Source organism: Ruditapes philippinarum, unplaced genomic scaffold, assembly GCF_026571515.1.
Source record: "Ruditapes philippinarum isolate M1 unplaced genomic scaffold, ASM2657151v2 ctg411_1_1_1_1, whole genome shotgun sequence".
In the NCBI taxonomy this organism is placed as follows: domain Eukaryota; kingdom Metazoa; phylum Mollusca; class Bivalvia; order Venerida; family Veneridae; genus Ruditapes; species Ruditapes philippinarum.
In genome coordinates this window covers 61527-85233 of record NW_026854764.1, presented here as the reverse complement: position 1 = coordinate 85233, position 23707 = coordinate 61527, and the positions used below count along the sequence as shown (strand labels likewise).

The following is a 23707-nucleotide window of genomic DNA, read 5'->3' as shown; positions in this document are numbered from 1 at the left end:
AAAATATTTAATTTGTTTACCTGACGAAATTAATACTACATGTACATGTATTAAAAACTCTTCTCTAAATTTCATGAACTTTAGTTTAAAATTTTGAGGTCAAGTTTATTTTAACCTTACATTCACAAAGGGAGTCAATTTTAGGCACACATTTTTATAGTGAATTTTATACGGGTATTAAGAGATAATCATTTATTTATCTTAACTTTGTTTCAATAGACTTAATCAGGAATAAAGAATATTTTGGGTTTTCCCAGCTAATCCGGGGCTACAAACAAACTTCGAAGATAAAGCGCAACAGGTTGATTAATCTATTATGACCGGTAGTGCACCATAAATTTGTACCAGGAAATTAGCTTGGAAAAACCCACATTTGCTGAGTTCCGGATAACATCTATTGAAAAGAAAAGTGCAATGTCATGCTTATGATTAAGTGATTTGGTTTGTATATTTATGATTTTGACTTGTAAAAGCTTTATTAGAATTGTACAAAAGACTAGATATTAATTAGCATACACTTTTAGTTTTAATTACTTAGTATTTATTGTTTGAATTGTCATTGCTCTTTTTTTTACTGTTCAAGATACATTTTTATAGGCACCTTTTTAACAGCACACAATCATGTATTCTATTTCATAGTTAAATTGTGAAAGAAGAATACGGTATATCACAGGGGTATTTAATTACATTATATTACAATAGAAATAATGAGGTAGTCACATGATCACCTTTAAGGGCCTATCTGTTTCATTAATTTGATGAATAATTTGTCAAACCATTCAATCAAATGTTTCAGCATTGCCGATTTCTAGTCTGTTATTTTCTCAAGGGGTATATCATTTAAGTAATCCATTATAAGGCTAGGGATATATTATAAAATATCAAAATTGAATTGCTCATTACTAAATAGTGTTCTGATTTTAGAACATTAAAAAGAAAAACTTGTTTGAGACTTCATGAAAGAAAACAAAATCACACAAATAGTTCATGATTTGTTAAACAAGATTTTATATTTCTTATATTTTATAATGAACGTATTTATTTTAAGAAAGGGATAGCATCATGGTTAAATCCACCTAGAACAGCTGAAAGTATTTTTGATATATATCATGTTATTTGCTGATTACACCTATGTATTTTATTACTGCATTATTAATTAAAAAGAAACTTCAAAAAGTTAGTAATATGATAATAAGGTTTATTAACTGCTGGTCAGAATGTTCATGAGCATTGTAAAAGATGAACTTTTTTATTGTTACATTCATGATTCTTATTTCATCACATTCTTGTTAACAGAAGATTGATAAAGGCTGTTACATAATGGCATTATATTCCTTTTTGCCAATTTACAAAAGCTCAATCATCAGAACATAATTATATAAATTTAGCTTGAAAATACCAATATATAAACTTTAACTTTATTGCTAGATGTAGAGGCCTTTTCCATCCTTGAATACACTTTCATATTTTTTTAATATGTACTCCTTAAATGAGCAAAATATTGTCATAAACCATACCAATCCATGCTATTACTTATGCTACCATACCATATCTTTCCATATTGTAAAGTACCATTACCTTACCATTCCAAGTGTGTTATGTTATATATTTTTATTATGTTGAATTTTTAATTTGTATGCTGCTTTACAAATTGCAGTCTTGTTCAACTTTAGAAATTGAGATTTATTCATACTTTTGAGTGTTTCAATTTAATTTACTAAGCATTTATATAATCATGTCCTGGCAAAATGATTAAGAAATTGTAAATTTTCAAGTTTTTGATAGGTACTATTTTTATTAATGGTTTATACAAGTTTTTAAAATACAAATATTTCTCTAATGGCCTGATAACTGATGTTTTAGTAGAATTAATTGATTTTTGTCTCGTAATCAGATAAGATTAAAGTATTGTCATCATTGTGACGTTACAAGTTTTAAAATATTTGAGAAAATGTTTTATTTGTAATGAGTGTGAAAATGTAGAGAGTTATTATGATATTTATATTGACAACATTTTGTTTATCTGTATATATAAGCAGAGATTTATATTACAGATTTAAATATAGCTCTGTGATCTTAATTGATGGGCATGCTATACTTTATCCGTATGTAACATCAATCAACAATTTTCATACACTTAGATATGCTCTTGCTTTGCCATCGTAAGTTTTGTTTGCTTGTTCACTTTCCTATGTGAATGGTCAATATTATACAGCAGTTTGTAATTGAATGAGAATGGCTTATCAGTTCTGCAACAAATCATGTATTGTTCTGAGATGTACATGCTGATCATGTTAAATGTTTGATCGTTTGTATTTATTTGTGTTTGACCTTGTAGGTCTTGAATTCCAAAAATAAAATACATATCACTATTACAAATATTCTTTCTTGTTTTTGCTCTTTTAATAAGCTTGACAATCTTGTGTTTACATGAAAATCTACAATAACAATCGAATTAACATGATTGCAATGTTTCAAAGCAATTGTCTTAACTTATTATTCTGTTAACTTATTTTGACGATAGGAGAAGTGGAAAGGGATAATGATAGAAAAGTCATATTCAGAGGCTTGCTTATTGGTTACATTTTCCTTGGGTTTCATATTGTGATGACAGGGAAATTGTTATTATTTTTGCCTATGATATTAAAGAGTAAGAACATCAAAACACTGGACAAACTGATTGATACCGTACAAATCAGATAGCCTCGTTCGATGGTCTTCTATAACAAAGAATCTCAGTACAACAAATGAATATATGTATATCATGTAATACAATGTATATCATGGAATACTTAAAAAATCTCAAATATGCTTGGGGTATGGTTTTAAGTTGCATCACACCAGGTGTTTGATCGAATGACGACCTAAGCTTGGATATATGATAGATGTCGGATAAAGTTAGCAACTGATTAAAGTTTACGTGTTTGAAAATCACTACAATTACTGCCATTTGCCGTATTTGAGTTTTCTTTTTGTAATAGACACCATGTCTAGAAATGTAATTCGGTCCTCGCAAGAAGTTCATGTATTTTCTCTAAACAACAAACAAACACCTTTCAAACATCGTTTCTAAACAGTTACTGACATTCAACACTTCTCTCCGTTTCCTGCTTCACGCTGTACTACAACTCTATAGCTTTGGCAAAAGGATTTGTTCCTAACAAGGACATAAAATCGTTTTTGTAAACGACCAATCTAACTATTGTGTTGACACGAAAACGATATAAATTTTCCCGGGTTGTAGGGAAAGTAAAAGTAAGGTCAATATAGCGGAAGCTCAAGGCAATGACGAACATTTAATTATTTAAGCATCAGCGTTAATGGTTTATCTAATGACGGATTGTACTTAAATACCAGCCTCGATTAATTAGTATAACTTTGATGATACAGATTAAAATGTTTACCTATGTAGAGAAATCAACCCGTAATAGTCTCCAGTGATTTGGTTTTTAGCCAAGCCGACATTGTAGGAGATATTCGGCGAGTTGATTAAGGAAACAAATGCCCATTCGTGTATTAAGTCAATGTAAAGAGAGAGAAAATCGCAGGGCTCGACATTTCTTCCATATAAAAATTGATGTTCTCTATTAAGAACATTTTGTTGTCATTTATCTGACAAGTAATTTGTGCGTTAAGTTTAGAGAATTAAGTCTTCGAAATTGTAATAAAATTATAACTTTTGATCAGATTATTTCAAGAAGTGTTGATCATTCTCACATTTTCAACAGAAGAATTCAAGTAAATTCACGTCTGCTCATATTTTTGTCATGAGCATCATGTATAGGTGTTTTATATTTTAAGACCCGATGAATATAACAACACAGTCAACACAGATTCCATTAAGACTGACAACCATGATCATATTTCACGATTTCGTTTTTAGAGGTAATGCAAGTTTAACATTCCTTTCCACTTTACCAAACTCATTTTTCCATGGCGAATTTCCTGTCAAATGATGCAAAAACAGACATTTTAGGTTTCAAAGCAAGACGAGAGGAAATCATTTATTACCTTCGCATAATGGGGTTTGAAGAAAGTTCTTTCAGAGCACAACTAAAAATGTTTTAGTTTAGATAACTATGATTTTATCTATAAAAATACATTCATATTTAAAAAAAAAAATATTACGTTTTTTAAATTTATTTTAAAACAAATCTGATACAGTATACATGTATATCACAAACGTTTTTATTATATATTTTAGATACTATTATCATGAGAAGAAGAGAAGAAGAATTGTTTCTATCTGATAGTCACTTAAAACTCATTCATTGTGACATTTAATTACACAATGCTAATGTAGATCCAACGCAAAAAAAAATAATTTGAAAGAAAAGGCTGTTCCATGGGAAACATCGTTTCTAAGCGACGTGCTCATTTGCGTAGATTTCATATTGTTTCGTTTTATAGTGTATCATATATATGTTTATTTTTGTAAACGATGTATTATGTACAAGTCTCAAATATAATGTATGGTCTGTTCTGATCATATGACTCGAATGAACACAGCTCTGTCCCAGATTAACCATGTAACAATTTAGTTAAATTAGAATTTATTTGAAATGATAGAGTTAACGATATATGACACATAGAGTTTTCTTCTAATATTTTTAATCCTGTGATAGTCATTGTGAATTTAAAGAGTTTTAATGATTAGAGTTTTTTAAATGCTTTCAGAAGCAATGTCTCCAAATAGCATTAAGTCCAAGCCAATTACCGAAGTAACACTCAAACTTTGCGTATGCGAATAGCTCTATATACTTATACATGCAAATTAGTTTGGAATTTATCTTTAATGAAGTCAATTTATAAGAAGAAAGACGTATTGTTAAAGGCATTTTTGTTTGTATAGGGTATCAATATGCAAAATTTAAAATGAAGATACAATCAGCAATCGATCGCGAATTAAATGACTTATACAATAGTTAAACGACGACATCTCGAAGATTGTCAAATAAAGCCGCATTGAAAATACAGCAGACTCTGTTAAACCGAGACTGTCATGGATAACAGTGGGTAAATGTTTGCTACCTTCCTTATATCTCTAGAACCGCCTTGAATGGAATTCGACATCTAAATATGAAAAATGATTATTATTAAAGTTAGTACAATCAACAGATCTGTTCCTAGGGTAGTGATAATAGGACTGTTAATGTGACACTTGCGTACGCCATTCACAGTTATCAAGCAAAGTTCTATAAACATTGACAAAAATAGTTTCAAAACTAGAATTTAAACTAACACAAATTAAACTACATGTATAAAAATATTTAAAATCAGCAACTTAAATATTCAATAGAGCTTTATGGGCAGGACCATTAATTGTATATTAAAATGAATTATGTGTTTAATAGAATATATTCAAATAGTAAATATTAAGTTGCATATTATTTAGCAATTAAAAAGCATTTAAATGATTGTTTAGATACTATTACTCATAAATGTCCCACATATTTAAAGGTGTATAACTATGACAAGATAAATCATTTCATGTTTATACTCAGCGAAAATGAAAACTAAACAAGTAAATTTTTCAGACTCGGTTTTATTAAGTCGATGAAAGATGCAGCCTCTCCCATCCCAAAGCACCGACTTGATCAAGTTCGTATTTTCAGCACAATTTAGTATTGGAATAAAAGATCTTAAAGGATCAGAACTATCGTTTTTAAGAACACTGAGATATAAAGTTGAAAATACCTGTGACGCGAGCAGTAAATTTAAGTTTTTTTATTTGTCTGTTGTTTTTTTTGTTGTTGTTTTTTTTTTACTAAAGAATCAAAGCTATGTGATTATGAAAGAGAACAGCAAATAGGGTAACGTTAGAATCTATCAATTGCTGGCAAAGGAATTGTAAAAAGGTGAATTATTTTTATGAAGTGCCAATTTTATCAAGCGGTCAAAAGTATCAAACAGATTTTGTAACTTTTATATGTTTTTTTTTATGGAAGTTGTTTTTAAGAAACGTATATGTCAGCTTGATAGAATTAATGTATTAATTACCTTTTGTTCACATATTCATCACAGATAATAGTGAGGAAACATTATGAGGACACAAGGGTGATGTATATATTATATGTATTCAATACTTGTCTGGAAGATATCATAAAGTTTTCATTAGAATTACAAATGTATTGGTAAGGAACATGAACTAACAAACGATGCTTCGATTTTCTCCATTTCATAACTATATGCTTTCTTTGATAATTGTGTCATGATTGTCCAAACGAGTTATTCAGATTTCTAATCACAATAAAGAAGAAACAAATAAATGATTGAAATCTGTTATAATGTTCTTTAAATAATACAGAACAGAACAGAACAGAACAGAAATTTTATTAAAGACTTAAGCATACAGCTCATCGTCATAACATACAATAATACACACAAATCATATAAATTATAAATAAACTTTACAACAAATATTTGTCTAAATTCAACAGTTGAGAGTGATCTGAGTAAGCATGTTATTAAAGTACATATATCTTTCATAGGAATATTATGACGTTGTTATTATAATAACAAAAAAGATTTATAAGTTATTTAATTGGTCAGTTCTCTCCCTAAAGCATTTAATACAATAAATTGCAAGATTATGTAGAGTCTTTTTACATTTTGAATTTAGCAGTTCTATAAATTTAAACATACTTGGACGTGTATAGTAGAATCTAGGAATATATTTTCTCCTGTTTTCATGATAAAAAGGGCAAACTAAAACAAAGTGGAATTCGTCCTCGATATCATTTGAATTGCAAATTAAACAATAACGACGATTTCTTTCAATATTGTTATGTCGACCAGTTTCAATATGCAGGTTGTGTGAATTTAGTCTTAATCTAGCAATAGCATTTCTGTATCTAGGAATATCAACAATAGTGAGGTATTCAGAACGATTAAAAATAGACTTAATATGTCTATACAAAAATAACGAACTGCATGTCTGAACACTAGCATGCCAATTAGTCATATAAATATCCCTAAGGCGATTATTAAACACTGGTATAAATACATCTATATTAACTGACTCTGGAAATTCCCAGACATCACAAAATCCGGCATTTAGTAATAAAACACGTATTTTCGACGACCAATTAACAGTAGCAGTATTATGAAAAATGTCTAGTCTTTGGTCTGTAACAATAGTTCTGATTATACAGTTTTCCATTTTTCGACCATACAATTTTAAAAAATATTTAACAATTCGAACATATCTATTAATGTACAATGGGAATCTGCCCAGTTCTGCATACAGAGATAATGTATTTGTTGTTCGTTTTACATTAAGCAACCATTTACAAATTTTTTTATGAACCCGCTCTAAATTCTCAGCCTTTAAAAAGCCCCAGACTTCGCAGCCATAATTCATTACTGACAATACGTATGCATCAAACAAATTAAACATTATATTTACAGGTACATTCATACCACGTGTTATATTAAAAAGTGAATTCATTGTCTTTATTCCTTTCCCAGCCAAAGTTTTTGTTGCATTGTAAAACGAACCCCCACTTGAAAAAACAACCCCTAAATAATTGAATGAACTAACAATTTCTATTTCTTTTCCAGCAAATGTCCATTTAAAAGACTCAATTATTCTACCACCCTTTCTAAAAATAACAATTTTAGTTTTTTCAATATTGACATTAAGATTCCATTTTTTACAATAAGTTTCTAAATTATTAAGTGAATCTTGTAAACCTTCTTTTGTTTCAGAAAACAATACAGCATCGTCCGCAAACAGTAATAAATATATAGATAATTGGTCCAGAGTAATACCTGCACTGCTACTTTGCTGTAGATGCATTTCTATATCATTCAAAAACATGGAAAATAGTATCGGGGAAGTTATCTCCCCTTGCAAAAGTCCTAAGTTACATTCGAAAAAATCTGATAGAGAATTCATATGACTTACACATAACTTGACACTGTCATACATTGATCGTAAAATAACAAACAATTTGCCATCAATGCCTGAGTTAATAAGCTTATACCATAAACAGCTTCTATCAATCAGGTCGTATGCCTTTTTATAATCAACAAAACAACACATTAAAAAGGATTTATTTTTCATCTGCTTTTCAATAAGTGAATTCAATATAAAAACAGCATCAACTGTGCTAAAGTGAGATCTAAAACCAAATTGTGCATCCGTTAGAATATCATAATCCGTGGTCCATTTCTTTAATCTATTATTCAAAATAGCAGTAAATAGCTTCGCAAAACAACTGATAAGGGTAATACCTCTATAATTATTCGGGTCACTTGTGTCACCTTTCTTATATAGTGGTATTATAACCCCCTTTGACCAACTAGGTGGAAATTTACCCTGCTCTAAGATATAATTAAATAACAACTGAATAGGACGTACTAATACATCAATACTAACTTTAAAATACTCATATAGTATATTGTCTATAGAACAGGCTTTATTAGAAGACAATGCTTTGGTAGCAGATGTAATTTCATTTATTGTAATTGGTGAATCAAGCTCTGAAAATGTACTGGAGTCACTTCTGTCTAAAAAATGTGCCAAAAAATCAATACATTGTTCGTTTGAATTAACATCTGAGACACTAGCTAAATGTTCAAAATGAGTATAAAAATCTTCAATACTAACACTTTCTCCGGAAGGACTATTACTTTTCTTCTTAAACAATTTCCAAAATGTACGTGGGCTTTGACGCCTCATATTATTCATTTTATGACTTAAATTTCTATTAAACTCATTTTTTGTTTTTCTACAGCAATATTTATAATCTTTTTTTGACTTGTAAACTAATTGTCTCGTTTCATTACATTTGTTCATATTATAATTAAAAACAGCTCTTTTATATAATTCAAATTTACGCCTACATTCCTCATTATACCACTTTTGCCTATTGCCATCAACAGATGTAAAACCTGAATCTTTTCTTTTAACCGTTTTTTTTTTAAATATTTACAATCTTTGCTATGTAAAAAATCTGTAAATAATGAAACAACATCCTCTACATCACAACTATTATTAATTTTTTTATTTAATGCCTGCTCCAAACTGTCAGCATCATTTTTTAAATCATTCACAAATGAGTCTTTATGCTCCGGGTACCATTTATAAAATGTTCGTGTGATGTTGGTGGGTTTGTTGGTAACAGTAGATGTTTTTAAATAAAAAGACACTGGTGTATGATTCGAATACTCGTTAAATTTTTCAATGGCGAAGTATGAAATTTTATTGAAATTCGGCGATGTTGTTAATATGTAGTCAACAACACTTTCCCCATTATGGGTCATGCATGTAAAATTTCCCTGTAATGCGTCATCGTGCAGACGACCATTTACTACGCGCATATTAGACATTTGCGACATAATATCGGGTAGGATTACCGAGGAACAGTTACGCTTATATTGAGGGGTCATCTCAACACATATTATGTACACTTTAAAATAAGACCAGGATATTTTGTTGTGTTTCTTTCTTTACATCGTAATTTTCATTTTTAGTAACTACAAGACGATCTAATGCCAAGTTCTTTAAGTAAATTCGGAACTTTTTTAATAAGCTCAGCCATTGGTCGTTTGCGTTGACGGTCGTTTTGTCTAGTGCGCTGACGTGCATCACTAGTTTTGTCCTCTGATGATGCCAAAGCGTTTAACAGATTTAGCACGATCATCTTGATTTCTTGATTACGGCCTCGGTTGCGCTGTTCACTTGGGTCTGGACCGGGTTGAAGTTGTCTCTGGATTAGGCGGGAGCGAAGCTGCTGGTCAGCTGTCCGTGTTGGTCTTCATTTTTTACATCAGTTAAGATCTATCAGAGATTGACTTTACAATGACTGCTGCATGTGAGCCGCTTTAGCTTGCCCTTGATTTAGATGTCCGTCCTTTCGATAGAAACTGCACCTGTTTTTTTGTTGTTGTTGTTTTTTTATCACTATAACCTTCATTCAAAACGCTGTACGGCCTAAATGTGTCAAGTGTCCAGTGGCAGTCGTAAACAAAAAATGCCCCGTACTTCACTTCTAGTCCTTCAAGATAATTGAGTCCAGCATTTTTAAGTGTACCGCTTAAGCCGGTGCTAGGGGCGTGAGGGATGTTGCACTTTTTATTTTCCCTCATGTACAGAATTAATCAAACCGAGTCTGCAATTTTCGTGATTTTTTGCTGTGCTTCCGCAGATATTTCAACACTTTTTAGATCATATTTGGCTATTGCTTGCTTTCGATATATTAAACATTTTCACTACTGTTTAAATGCTGAGCGCCAAGCCAGAAGCTGTTGGTACCATTTTTCATGTATTTGGCATCACGTGGCTTGAACTAATAACCTTCTGTAGTCGAGGCACGCTCTACTAAAAGTGTTATGGAGGATTTAAATTGTATATGGACTATTATAAAAACATCAGCATAATGCTACAGCATAATGATAAAAAACGTCATTTAGATAGACACTGATAAAGTTTATAGCATTTAATTCAGGGTTTGAACCTATCGTTTACACGATGCCAAAATATATAAGAATTTGGTGCAGATTAAGATTTACTGATTTACGATGTAAATACTTATTACTTATGTAGTTTATCGTTTTTTCTTAATCATGCTTATTTAATATCTTGATCATTTATTTCGGTATAACTTTTGCTTATAATCCCACCACGATTCTTACTGAAATAGCAGAAATACAAATTCTCCAAGTTGAGTTGTGAGACACCCGAAACACTTACATAATTCTTTAAATAAAAAGATAAATGAAATGGTTTACTGAAGCTATGTACTTATGGAACAAATGCGAGTACATATAGCGGTCACGGCTATTGATGGCACATCTCGTAGAATATACCGATCTATAGTAGAGCCACAGGAATTATATTATTCAGGACAAAGGTAATATCACGTTATACAAACAAAAATTATTTCGTGGACAATGCCCATGTTATCCGTTACTTAAAAACCGCGTTTATTACATTGTTCGATAATTTTGAGAATATCCCTTTATATAACTTGTTCTCGATCCTCAATCCCCGTTCCTCATTATAAGCCGCAAATGTAGCTTTACAAAGGTCTAATAAATAGTCACCAAAACGATTTGATGTTAAATCACGTGTTGCTCGCGGTAACGGTATATCGATGTCCTGATCTTCATTATGAATGCTATAGTCATTTTCAATATAGTCTAATTTTCGGCCTATTCTTGAATTAAGATCCCCTACTACAAATATAGCTCCCTTATTTTGGAAATAGTTGATATCAGTTTCTAATTGTTGAAATAAGTCTGTTTCATAAATATTATGAAATGGCGAATTTTCCGGCGGAAAATATGTTATTGCTAAATATATATCTTCTTCGGTATGAAAAAACAACCCGTCAAGTTTCAGCCATACAATGCAGTCTATATCTTTTTTCACAAGTTTAACACCTTTTCTTATATTATCTTTAATGTAAATTATTATTCCACCACTATGACGTTTAGCTTTTCTGTGCTGGAAGTATCTATAAGAGTGAATAGGATTACTATAGCCGTTAAGTTTTATTACCGATGATTTACCTGTCCATGTTTCTGATAAGCAAATTACATCATATCCGTTAATGAGTTTTAAGAAGTCGCAAGAAGAACGCTTTGCTAATGTTAACCCTTCGACATTCCAGGAACAACATTTCAAAACACCCTCAGCTTTATCCTATACAGGCCCTCTATACAGTTGTTTATCGATGTATAGTTTGTCCACACTGAGATAAGCTTCTTTCCCCTCAGACCGGGCTTTTTTCATAATTGGAAGGAGTTTTCTTCTTTTTTCCATAACCTCTGCCGGGAATTGTTCGCTTATTCCGTAGTGCGTATCTTTAAGATGCTTTGCAGACTTCCGTACCTTTTCACGATCTGAGAAATCTCTGAATTTTGCCACGATTGGTCGGGTCTTGGAAGGGTTGAACCCACCGATTCTATGTGATCTTTGGAGTTTAATACTACTTTTTGCATCAGTGATCTGTAACTTTGATTCCATTAAGTCTAATAATTTAGATTCGCAATTTTCATCTTTTTCTTCTGGGATATTAAAGAATAATAAGTTATCCCTCATGCTCCTACATTTAAGGTCTATGATCTCCCTCTGAAGTTCGTGTTCCCGAGCAATTTGATCAGACTCCATAGTCTTTAACTTTGCAAATGTACATCAATTTCCTTTTCCTTTTCCTTTCCTTTACAAATGATGAAGCATTTTTTGTCACAATTGTTTTACTGTATTTTCCCTGTAATTCTCTTACAGTCTTTTAAATTTATTACCTTCTTACACATGTGTGTTTTATTGTACTTAAAGTCTGTGATTTTCATTATCAAATTGATAATTATTTACAATAATTGGAATGCCCTTCCTTGCTCCGTCATTGCGTAATCTCCTATTTTGTCGGTGCCCTGGTGGGGTGCCTTGTCAGTGGTCCAGTATGTATATTTTTTGTGGTGGCTGCATTTCGTAAACGTCGCTCCCTTTTGTTGATACTTCCTTATATAGTTTCCTGTGTTAAAGTTAAATACCAGAATGAAAAAAATGGCTTATTTATAAGCTCTGGTGTAGTCTAAAGTAACAAAAGATATAAAAGAAATACAAATGTTTATCAAATTTCGAAAAAAATGTATGATTACAAACCGAAATACATAATTATACAAGCATATAAAGCAAAACAAAAAAAAATAGAATAACGAAAATGAAATAAAACCGTGAATTTTGTTTATCTGTTAAGTTGCATTAACACCAAGTGTTTAAGAATCATGTATTTGATAAAAACTGATTAAAATTAGTAGACAATATTCATTAAGCTTTCAACAGAATGCAAAGAAAATCACTATAGAAATGTACACTTGCATGTTGATGTGATTCAAAAGGGAGAATGCAATTCTGTTCTTTAAATTATATAATATAAAATATTGTTATCTGCTATAACTTTAATATTTATATAATCATAACAATATATGTTATGATTATTATCAAAGTAAATATTAGGAGTCATTGCCCTATAGACACATTATTTATAAATATTTTACTGACATCTTTAGTTTATAGCTGCTTCGATTAAAGGAAAATACATGTATGTGTACTTTCGGCTCATAATACAAAAAGTTATTTGCATCAGTTCAATATTTGTATAACCAAAACAGCCTATTTATTGATTATTTTGATGGCAATGCCCTATAAGTGACACCATTTTGATGGTTCAAATATGTTTTGAAAGAAACTTGTAATAAAGCCAGTATTCTAGGTCAATATAATAAATGGATTAATATGAATCTGCTTCATACTATCATTCTGTAATCATCAAAAATCCCAAAAATATGTTTTTGCTTCTGATAGCATTTGAACAATAACAATTATAATAAAGTATATCTCTTAAAGCGAACATTACAAAGTTGTCGTGTGTTGACATTTAAATATTTTTATTAGGGACATTAAACGACACATCATATTACAGTTCTCTTCATTTCACATATCCTCTCAGATAACATTACCATAGTTGTCAACAGAGTTAGATCATATCTGATATCAGAGAAAATATGAAAACATAAAATTGTCATTGAAAAAAAGAAATTCTATCAGCTATTATGTATAGGTTAGTGTTTGATAATATGTATTAACAAAAATAATTTGTTAAGCCTGTCGCAGGCAGGCGACCAATTATTTTTGTTAATGCATATTATTAAACATTTACCTATTTAATGATCAACATTATTTTTTCAACCAAAAACAAGGCATTTCACTATTTTTTAAGCACAGAAAAGAAATTGCAAAACGCAAGTCTGGTGGTATTGTTCTTTGTGTTAGAGAAACATTAAGTCCATATATAACGATTTTAGAGAGTGACAGTAAGTTAGTTTTATGGTTCAAAATTTCCGATAAAATAATTGCAAATGAAAATACTTTGTATGGTGTAGTATACGTGCCACCAGAAAACTCAGATTTTTCTAATCCAGACCCATTTTCAGAAATACAATATGAAATAGAGAAATTTTCAGAAAACTCTTCTAGTATATGTATGTTTGGGGATTGGAACTCCAGAACAAAATTACTTAATGATATTGTTGAAACGAATTATGATATTTTTCATATCAATAATCTAGATGATCTATACTTTGAACTGAACGAAAACATTGAAAGTTTAATTATTGCACTACTGTTAAGCGACAAAGAAATAATTGTGATAGAAGTGTTAATAATTATGGCTATAGATTTGTCGAATTTTTTTACATGCAAATGATATGTTTATATTGAATGGTAGAACGAATGGTGATTTAAATGGCAATTGTACCTGTAAAAATGTTAGTAGCGTTGATTATTTTTATTTGTACATCTGAATATGTTTAAGTTTGTCGATAGTTGACTGTGCACGATTTTTTGCCCTATGTATTCTGATGTCCATTGCCCGATCTCACTTTTATTAGATTTTTGCAACAAGCCTTTAAATGACTCAACACCAAAGTTAAATAAATTCACGATATTTGATCAAGACAAAGCACATGTTTATTGTTCTAATATCAAGGAAGATAGGCTTTGTGATATCTACTCAAAGCTTTTGAATATAGAAACGCTTGATAATATAGGCAATGAGTTAAATGAAGTAACTGAGGAAATTTCCGAATTGCTTGTACAATCTTCTGAAGAAACGTCCGGTGTGAAATACATAAACACTTTAAATAATGATAATAATCATAATCATAATAATAATAAAAAAATTAAACAAAAACAATGGTTTGATAATAATTGCCATAGAGCTAGAAAAAAATTTCATTCTGCCAAACATCTCTATAAATTACGGAAAAGCGACGAAAATAGAATGAGTCTAAAAAATCAAAGTAAAAAATATAAAAATGTGCTGCATGAAAGTCATAAAAAATTTGTATTCTCTAATGTAGAGAAACTTAAGAAACTCAAATCACATTCGCCTCAAAAATTTTGGAAATTATTAAATGGAAAGAAAAAAAAAATAAAATAGGTGCAGACATAAATCAACTTTACGACTATTTTAAAGATATAAACTATTGTGAGGAAACTGACTATGTTGAAAATGATAATTTAATAAATATAGAAACAAATGAATTCTTAAACAAACCCATAACAATACAAGAAATTGAAAAAGCTATCAAACATTTGAAAAATAATAAAGCCAGTGGTATTGACAATGTATTGAATGAACATTTGAAATATTCGTTTCCTAAAACTAAAGAAATATTTCTTAAATTATTCAATATAGTATTCAAAACAGGCAAAATACCTATCGCATGGACTTCAGGTTTAATAAACCCAATATTTAAAAATAAAGGTAGCCCTTCTGATCCATCAAATTATCGACCAATAACCCTTTTAAGCTGCCTTGGTAAATTGTTTACGTTAATCTTAAATAACAGACTAGAACAATATTGTACTGACAACGACTTAATTGATAAATGCCAAGCCGGTTTCCGTAAAGGTTATTCAACAGCAGATAACTTATTTGTTTTAAATTCGCTAATAGAAATTCTAAGAAACCAGTAAAAAATCTTTATTTTGTGGCTTTTGTCGACTTAAAGACAGCATTCGATACTATTTGGAGAGAGGGTCTTTGGGGAAAACTTATTCTTAACAATATAAATGGATCTTTCTTAAATGTTATAAAAAAACATGTATGAAAAAGCTAAGTCATGCATTTTTGTAAATGGAGTAAAAACTGATTATTTCCCTTGTAATGTGGGCGTCCGTCAGGGTGAAAATTTATCTCCCCTACTTTTTTCTCTAAGTGATTTTATTAATAGTAGTAATATAGCATCAGGTGTAAAATGCAACAAACATGAGTTCGAAACAGAAGCTATAAATTTTGTAAAACTTTTCATACTCCTTTATGCAGATGACACCGTTTTAATGGCAGAATCTGCAGAAGACTTGCAAAATCTTTTAAAATATCTACGCTGATTACTGTGATGCTTGAAGACTTAAATTAAATTCTTCTAAAACGAAAGTACTTGTATTTTCAAGAGGTAGACAACGCGAATACACTTTTACATTCAAAAACGAAACTTTAGAAATCGTAAATGAATACAAATATTTAGGTGTCTTATTTAACAGATCTGGTTTCTTTTTTCAAAACAAAGCAAGAAAATTGCCAAACAAGCTACAAAAGCTATGTATTTTTTAATTTAAAAAAATGCAAACATCTCTGCTTACCTATAAATATTCAAATTGATCTTTTTAATAAAATGGTTAAACCTATACTTTTATATGGCTGTTGAAATCTGGTGATTTGGAAATTTAGACATTGTTGAAGAGTGCAACTTAAGTTTTTAAAACATATTTTATGTCTTAAGAAAAATACTTCTAATATAATTGTTTATGGTGAAACTGGTACCAAACCGTTATCAATAGAAATTAAAGCAAGGATGATTTCATTTTGGGCAAAACTAATTGTAACAAATTACAAAAAAGCTTACAAACAGAAATATATGCAGTTGCATTGAGTAATTTTAAAAATAGTCACTCAAATTTCAATTTCAAATGGATAACTTGCATAAAAGATATTTTTATAGAATGTGGAATGGCTAATATTTGGATGAGTCATGAATTTCCTAAACGTAAATTGGCTAGTTAAATCAGTTAAACAAAAATTATCAGATATATTCATAAATCAGTGTACTCAGGTCTGGAAAAAACACATCTAATTGCAAAAATTATTGTATTTTTAAAAGAAAATTTGAAATTGAGAAAATATCTTAGTGAAAACACCTTCCAAATATTTAAAATATATGATCAAATTCAGAACCAGAAATCATAAACTACCGGTCGAAACTGGAAATTGGCATAGGATCCCTTTAGAACAGAGAAAAATGCACTCTCTGCAATCATAACATAGGCGATGAATTTCATTTTCTATTAGAATGCCCAAATCTTAATACGGATAGAAAAAAATATATCTCTGAAATCTATTATAGAAATCCAAATATAATAAAGTTTGATAAATTAATGAACACTGACCCCTCTAATTATGTGATATATAAAAAACTTTGCATGTTTATAAAAATAATCTTAGAAAAATATTGAACTGAATTATTATATTTAAACTTTGATAAATATTTTTTAAATAATTCATTTTATTTTGTATGAATGTAAAACTTTCTCCTGTCTATGTTAAAAGAATATTGTAAGATGTGTGAGTTACATACTATTAACCTCGTTAACATTTGTAATTTGTTATTTACCTCATATTTACATGTATTGTGTATTGAGTGAATAATAAAATCTTGAAATCTTGAACTAAATCACCGATAGCTTGTAAGATGTCTACACCTTGTCCAGTTTCTAACATATCACATTTAGATAAGCTAAATAAATGTCCCTATCAACAAATCATTTGTCTCTGCATACCCCACATGTATTATCTATGTAATAAATTAATTGATTGTATCCTCATATTTAGAAACACTTGACCTCGCTTAATTGTTTTTTTACGTTGGCATTGTTTTGCTAACCTAGATATTTTACAATTCAGAGTGCAAACCACACATCTAACTCCTCCCTAATGAAATTTGTTAGACTCAGGTTAGACGACAGATTAAGTAAATTTTATTTAGTTAGTACACATTAACCAAAGTTAGACTTAGCAGAAATTTGAAAAATACTACAATGTGATTGGACAAAAAATAATGTTGATCATTAATATCAATTTGATATAATATTTCTCTCATATGAAATATAAGGAAATAATAAAACAACGATATTTGTCATAAAGCAAAAAATCAAAGCAAGCAATTGAAGGTTTTCAATCTTTGCTCGAACATTTTGTATGTCATTGTTGTACAGCTTTATTCTAATTATATTAATGATCACGATTAATCACGTGACACAAAACCTCAGTTTAAGAGAGAAAATAAACAAAAACATCTACAGTTAATATAACTGCAGTTAATCGCAACGGAAACTAAATCAATTTAATAGCCTAAACCGCGTAAAGCTAGGGTAAGTCGGAAATAAATATTTTGTACCAGGAAATGTTTGCATATATTGTATTTTCTGTAGTTTTTGTATTTTCTGATCGCAGATCAGATAATACATAGCTAACATCCACGGTCTAACACAAAATTTCCTAACAGTCCTAACAACGCAAATTAGTTCTCACTCAAAACTGCTTAAAAACCAGCAATTTTAAAGAAAGAACAATTTTTTGTTACAAGTGTCCAACAAATTACTACACTTTCAAACTTTTAAAGTAGCGTTGGCTTATAGAGTTGTCAATAAATGCACACTCACAAATTACGCGGATGAATATGATTTTAATCAATGAAAATGCTATTTTTAGCGATGTCGATTACCGAATACTACACAAATAAATCTGACTGCCGAGTAGTTGAATATATAGTTTCTACATGTTGGACTGTTTGGGCGAGAAGATTTTTGCTAAATTATTTACTTCAATTTTAAACAACAGGTTTACCCTGAACAAAATACCTCGAAATTACCCTAACCCGAAATGCAATGGAAATTCTAAATTTAGAATGACTTGATTTTATTCAGCTTTTGGTTATAAAACTTCTCCGTGGTGCAGGGGTAACGCTGGTGCAGGGGTAACGCGCTCGTTTAGTGTGTGAGAGGTCTGGAGTTCAAATCCTAGTCGAGTCAACATCTTTTTAATTCTTTTTTTTTTTAGTGTCTTTGTTAAGGAAATAGCCGCGTTATGCAAGGATAAAGTGTGGCTATCATAAAAAGTTAACATAAATTATTTTTTGATGCAACTCTAGTTATGCAAAATCCCGTATGTATCAAACTCTGGTGCCCTGCAAGATGACTTATAGTACATAAAAATAAACTTATACAGGAAAACACATACAGATATACAGTACGATTTAGATTGCAGGGATCAGAAAATACCACTGAGCTTGCAGCCCTTTGATTGTTGTATTATTGCAGTAGGCGTCTTAAAATGGAGATTTGTTTTTGTACCAGGAAATGTTTGCATATACTGTTTTTTTCTGTAGTTTTTGTTGTATTATTGTATTAAGCGTCTTAAAATGAAGATTATTTGTTTAACGAACACGTGTGCTATTGACAAAAATAATAATTATTATTCTCTATTGTATTATAATGTAGTTTGTATGACACACAATTCATCATATGACGTTTAGATAAACAAACAACCCTCTCGTCTTAATGATATTAACGGGAAGTACAAAGCAGCTGTTGTCATTCCATGTGTAATATGTAAAAATTCTACAATGTTAACACAAAGATCATAATATTGCATAATATAATGGGGAAAAAACAACAATAAGCTAAATGGACTATTAATATAGGGGGGGGGGGGCACATTGTTTATACAAATCTCACTAATGGCATAAAACTTTGAAGCAATTATCTGAACGATTATGAATTAACATGCATCCTCCTCTTTGGAGTAAATTGTCATGTATAAGTTTATATAGTTAAAGTACTAATGGTTTTAATACATATGGTATACTGTATTATGTTTTGTATACACATTATTAACAACATACTAGTTCTTGTATTTTCTACCTATAGGTCTTCGACAAACAGTGAATGTTTTAAATGATTATAGTGCATTTAGATATTGGCGCACATATCTAGATAACTTGTAAATATTATTTAAGTTTGGATAATCGTGTCTGTCCAAATAAGCGTATCCAATAAACACTTAACCATATCGGCGCAGGATTTATGAGAATAATTAACAAATAAGCAGATAACCTAGTTTCCTTTATATGCATTTTTGGCTTTGCTCTAATTCTAACTAACTTTATCTTGACTATTTCGTCATTAGCTCCGTAAATGATTTATTTATTTTTGTTAAAGATAGTTAATGTAATGTAAAAAAAATGCAAATAAAAATTTATTGAAAATGTCTTCCGCGGTCATGTTTAAAGGTATTGTGTTTTGAAATGATAAAATTTTAACATATGCATCTGTTGTTTTTCAGAGTCACTTGACATTTTGATTCCGGAGAAAACAGCGTTTGAACAAATATCGTCATTTTCAAGAAAAACATGAGTGGAAGGTTTTTGTATTATATTATCAGTTCTAAGAAAAGTCTAAGTATTAAATGTTTTGTAAGTTTGTTTTTGTATGTCTAAGATGGTTAGTGATTACTGTTGTATTAGCATTATTCGGCATTATTCGGCATTATTCGGGATTAGGTAACATTATATTATATAAAAAATGTAAACATCTTTTCTACTTCGGTTAACATTTTAAATTCAAATGTGATAAAGGGTACATTTTGGAAGATTTTCTTTAAGAAAGGAAAATGTGAGAAAAATATTTCTGGAAACCGTTTTGCAGAATAAATACATATTTAACATGCACCAACATTTCTCCTACACACCATTTGTTTAATTGATTTCCTGGAATAAAAAGATATTATATCCGGCATTATCGTTTGTAAGAGCCACACGAGAGGAAGGGTTTTATTGTCTTTTTATTGTATTGCTTTAAGACAGTTCGCTAAGAGTATAAATTTGAATGCTCTATTTCAGGTGTTAAATTACTTGCAAATGTTGCTGTTAGCATTGTTTGTATTTGCAACATATCTTTACATTCACATAAACATGAAGATCGCGGTTGATATTATAACAGTCTGGAAATGTAGACTCCTCGACTGCCATAAAAAGAAGGGGAAAAACAAACAGCTGAAAATAGCAGTATCTGATTGTTTCAGTCAGTATATGAGAGGAAATGGAAATGTATCATCTCAGCACATCACAATTTTTTTTATTTTTTTTAGCATCACAATAAAATCCTCTTAATGACCACTATATGAGAAGTGTTGAATTTCAATTTTATAAAATAATCTCTTCCTATTGTTGATTCGAACAGAAAGCTAAATAATTACATGATTTATTCTCACGTGGAATTCAAAAACATTTGAGCAGCAAGTGAAAACGATAAAAACAATTGTGAAGAGATTTAATAGAAATAATAAAATCAAAAGTTTTGTAGATCTGATAAATGTGTAAAGTTTATTACATTCATACGTTCATCAATAAAATGCTACATTATTTCAGTTCATGTCTTATTGTCTTAATAGACGTCATCATACTTATTACAATTACAGTTCTGATGACTGCAATTAGAATACCGCAGGCATCTAATAAAACAATATTCAAATTTCAGAGCCAATATCTATCAATTGTAAAACAGACCTCAAATAATTTCAAATAAGCAAGATATAAGCAAAACATGCCAGTCACTGCTAAATATTCGATAGAATACTGGCTTATGAACGTTAATTATATGTATTGCGCTGTATTTGATAGGGCATACATGTGACTCTTTAAAATTCAACATACAATACCTGGGAATATAATGGAAGATAGGGAGATAAATAATATGAAATGTATGGAATCCACTAACAAACTGACAATTTTCAAGATAAAAGATTGATATCAAAGTTTATACACGTTTAATGGGTTAATCTTGTAGTTATAACAAATATGTCACTTTTGTGTGAGTCATAAAAGACATAACATGACAATATTTAACCATTTTTAACATTTAGAATGTTTACAAAGTAATTAAATAAGAAGATATTAGTAAAGTCAGTTAAACGTCGACCATTAAAACGTTCTCTTCTGTATGCGATGAATTACTTTTAAAATTAAATAGAAGTTAGAAACCTTGACATTCTGGACAAATGGGGATTACTCAACATTGGTTATTGACTGTAGTTTATCTTGTTTTGTATTTTGTTTATGTTCATTGTTTACTCAATTTTATTTATTTGGAAATAGATATCTATGTATAAATTTAATATACTTTGAAATGAAAATTATTTACACTTTGAAACCGATATTTGTTGTTTTTCATGACAATATTCAGCAATGGCATCCGCAACAAGAAGCATTGACTCATTTGTCACATTTTCCATGAAACATTAATTTAGCGTTCGATTATTGCCCATACCATGGTTAGCAACAATGTGCTGAAATACACAGTATCAATGACTTACAATGTTGAATGACAAAAAAAAAACATCTACATATACCTTATTTTTATATGTGTTACTTAGACTATGGGCATTTCAAATACCTTTCAAGTTGTTTGCCTTCATTAAGATTTATATCCCAAAATTCTACTTTATTGTTTTGCACGTGTGATTTTTTTCAGTGTTGATATATTTTCTGGTCCTTCGGGATCATTGATGCCAACACTATAAAGTGTTGAGAATTGAGTACCGCTCAAGCCGGTGCTAGGGGGCGTGAGGGATGTTGCACTTATTCATTATCCCTCATGTACAGACTCAATCAAACCGAGTCTGCAATTCTTATGTTATTTTGTTGTGATTAATGCTTCCGAAAGTTCACTTTGTTTCCAGAATTTTTCTTTCGCTAGTTTGTTCTGATAATTTATGATGTGAGTCTTTTTATGAGGATTAGAATCCAAACATAATTTCACAAGGTTTTGTGAAATATCTAAGTCGTTTTAGGGCTGTTAAATCCAATAAACACGTTTCAAATTCGAAAATGTTTCAGTGGTCACTTTGCTTTTTCACAAAGAAAATAATTTCATAATATCCCCCAAAAAATGCTTAGCATTATATGGAAAGTTAAATATATGGTCGTTTGTATCTTCCTAACAAAAATATGGAATCTGTAAAAAACAAGAGCCGGTTGAACCGGGTGATGCTCCCCGATTAGGTTTTGGACACGGGAAGGTATACCTCTTGTTGTGTCAGAGTTATGCCACAGACAAAGTTTCAAAGTGTAAAAACAACCCAAATATTGTGCACAACACATTGTCTCAATATTGTGATCATTTTTGTGAAATAGTTGTAAAATCCGACTTCAAATAACGAAGTAATGCGCCGGACATGTTTTAGCTGCAAGGTCATGACATGACCTTGACCTTCAAGGTAGGGACCCAAATGTTGCATGTGGCATGTCGGTTCAATAATTATGGTGATCATCTCTGTGAAACAGTTGTTAAATCCGACTTCCAGTAACAAAGTTATGGGCCTTACACGCTTTTTGCTGCAAGGTCATACTGTGACCTTGACCTTCAAGGTGGAGACCCAAATGTTCCAGACCCTGCGTCTACAATATGGTGATCATTTCTGTGAAATATTTTTTAAAATCCGAAACTTCAAATAACAAAGAGTTATGGACCAGACCACGATTTTGCTTGCAAGGTCATGCTGTGACCTTGACCTTCAAAGGTAGCGACCAAAATGTTGCGCGCGACACGTCGTCTCAATATGGTGATCAATTTTTGTGAAAAAGTTTTTAAAATTCGACTTCAAATTAAAGTAATGGGCCGGACACGATTTTTGCTGCAAGGTCATGCTGTGACCTTGACCTTCAAGGTAGCTACCCAAATGTTGCGCGCGACACATCGTTCTCAAATATGGTGATCATTTCTGTGAAAAGTTTTAAAATCCGACTTCAAAATAACGAAGTTATGGACCGGACACGATTTTGCTGCAAGGTCATGCTGTGACCTTGACCTTCAAGGAAGGCAACCCAGATATTGGGGCAACGCGACACATCGTCCTCAATAAGGTGATCATTTCTGTGAAATAGTTTTAAAAATCCAACTTCAAATAAACAAAGTAATGGACCGGACATAACTTTTGCTGGCAAGGTCATGTTTGGTGACCTTGACCTTCCAAGGTTAGCAAACCCAAATGTTGCGCCGCGAAACACATCGTCTCAATATTGTGATCATTTCTGTGAAATAGTTTTTAAATCCGACTTCAAATAACAAAGTAATGGG

The 23707-nt window shown here is 30.6% G+C and overlaps 1 protein-coding gene and 1 long non-coding RNA gene across 2 annotated transcripts; one reads left to right on the top strand and one right to left on the bottom strand.

Annotated features, from left to right (window-relative positions):
- Window positions 1-11027: 11027 nt before the first annotated feature.
- LOC132740962 (uncharacterized) lies at window positions 11028-12125 on the bottom strand. Its single transcript, XM_060729020.1, has one exon. It carries the CDS (start codon window positions 12119-12121, stop codon window positions 11654-11656), a length of 468 nt encoding a protein of 155 aa, XP_060585003.1. The 5' UTR covers window positions 12122-12125; the 3' UTR covers window positions 11028-11653.
- Window positions 12126-17829: 5704 nt separating this feature from the next.
- Window positions 17830-21751, top strand: LOC132740961 (uncharacterized). The gene is made up of 3 exons (XR_009627230.1): window positions 17830-17944; window positions 19917-19994; window positions 20473-21751. It is a non-coding gene; the product is annotated as an uncharacterized LOC132740961 (long non-coding RNA).
- The last annotated feature ends 1956 nt before the right edge of the window (window positions 21752-23707 follow it).

Bases quoted from the DNA above. Each gene is read 5' to 3' on its own strand.
- LOC132740962 (XM_060729020.1), bottom strand. From the start codon at position 12,121: ATGGAGTCTGATCAAATTGCTCGGGAACACGAACTTCAGAGGGAGATC.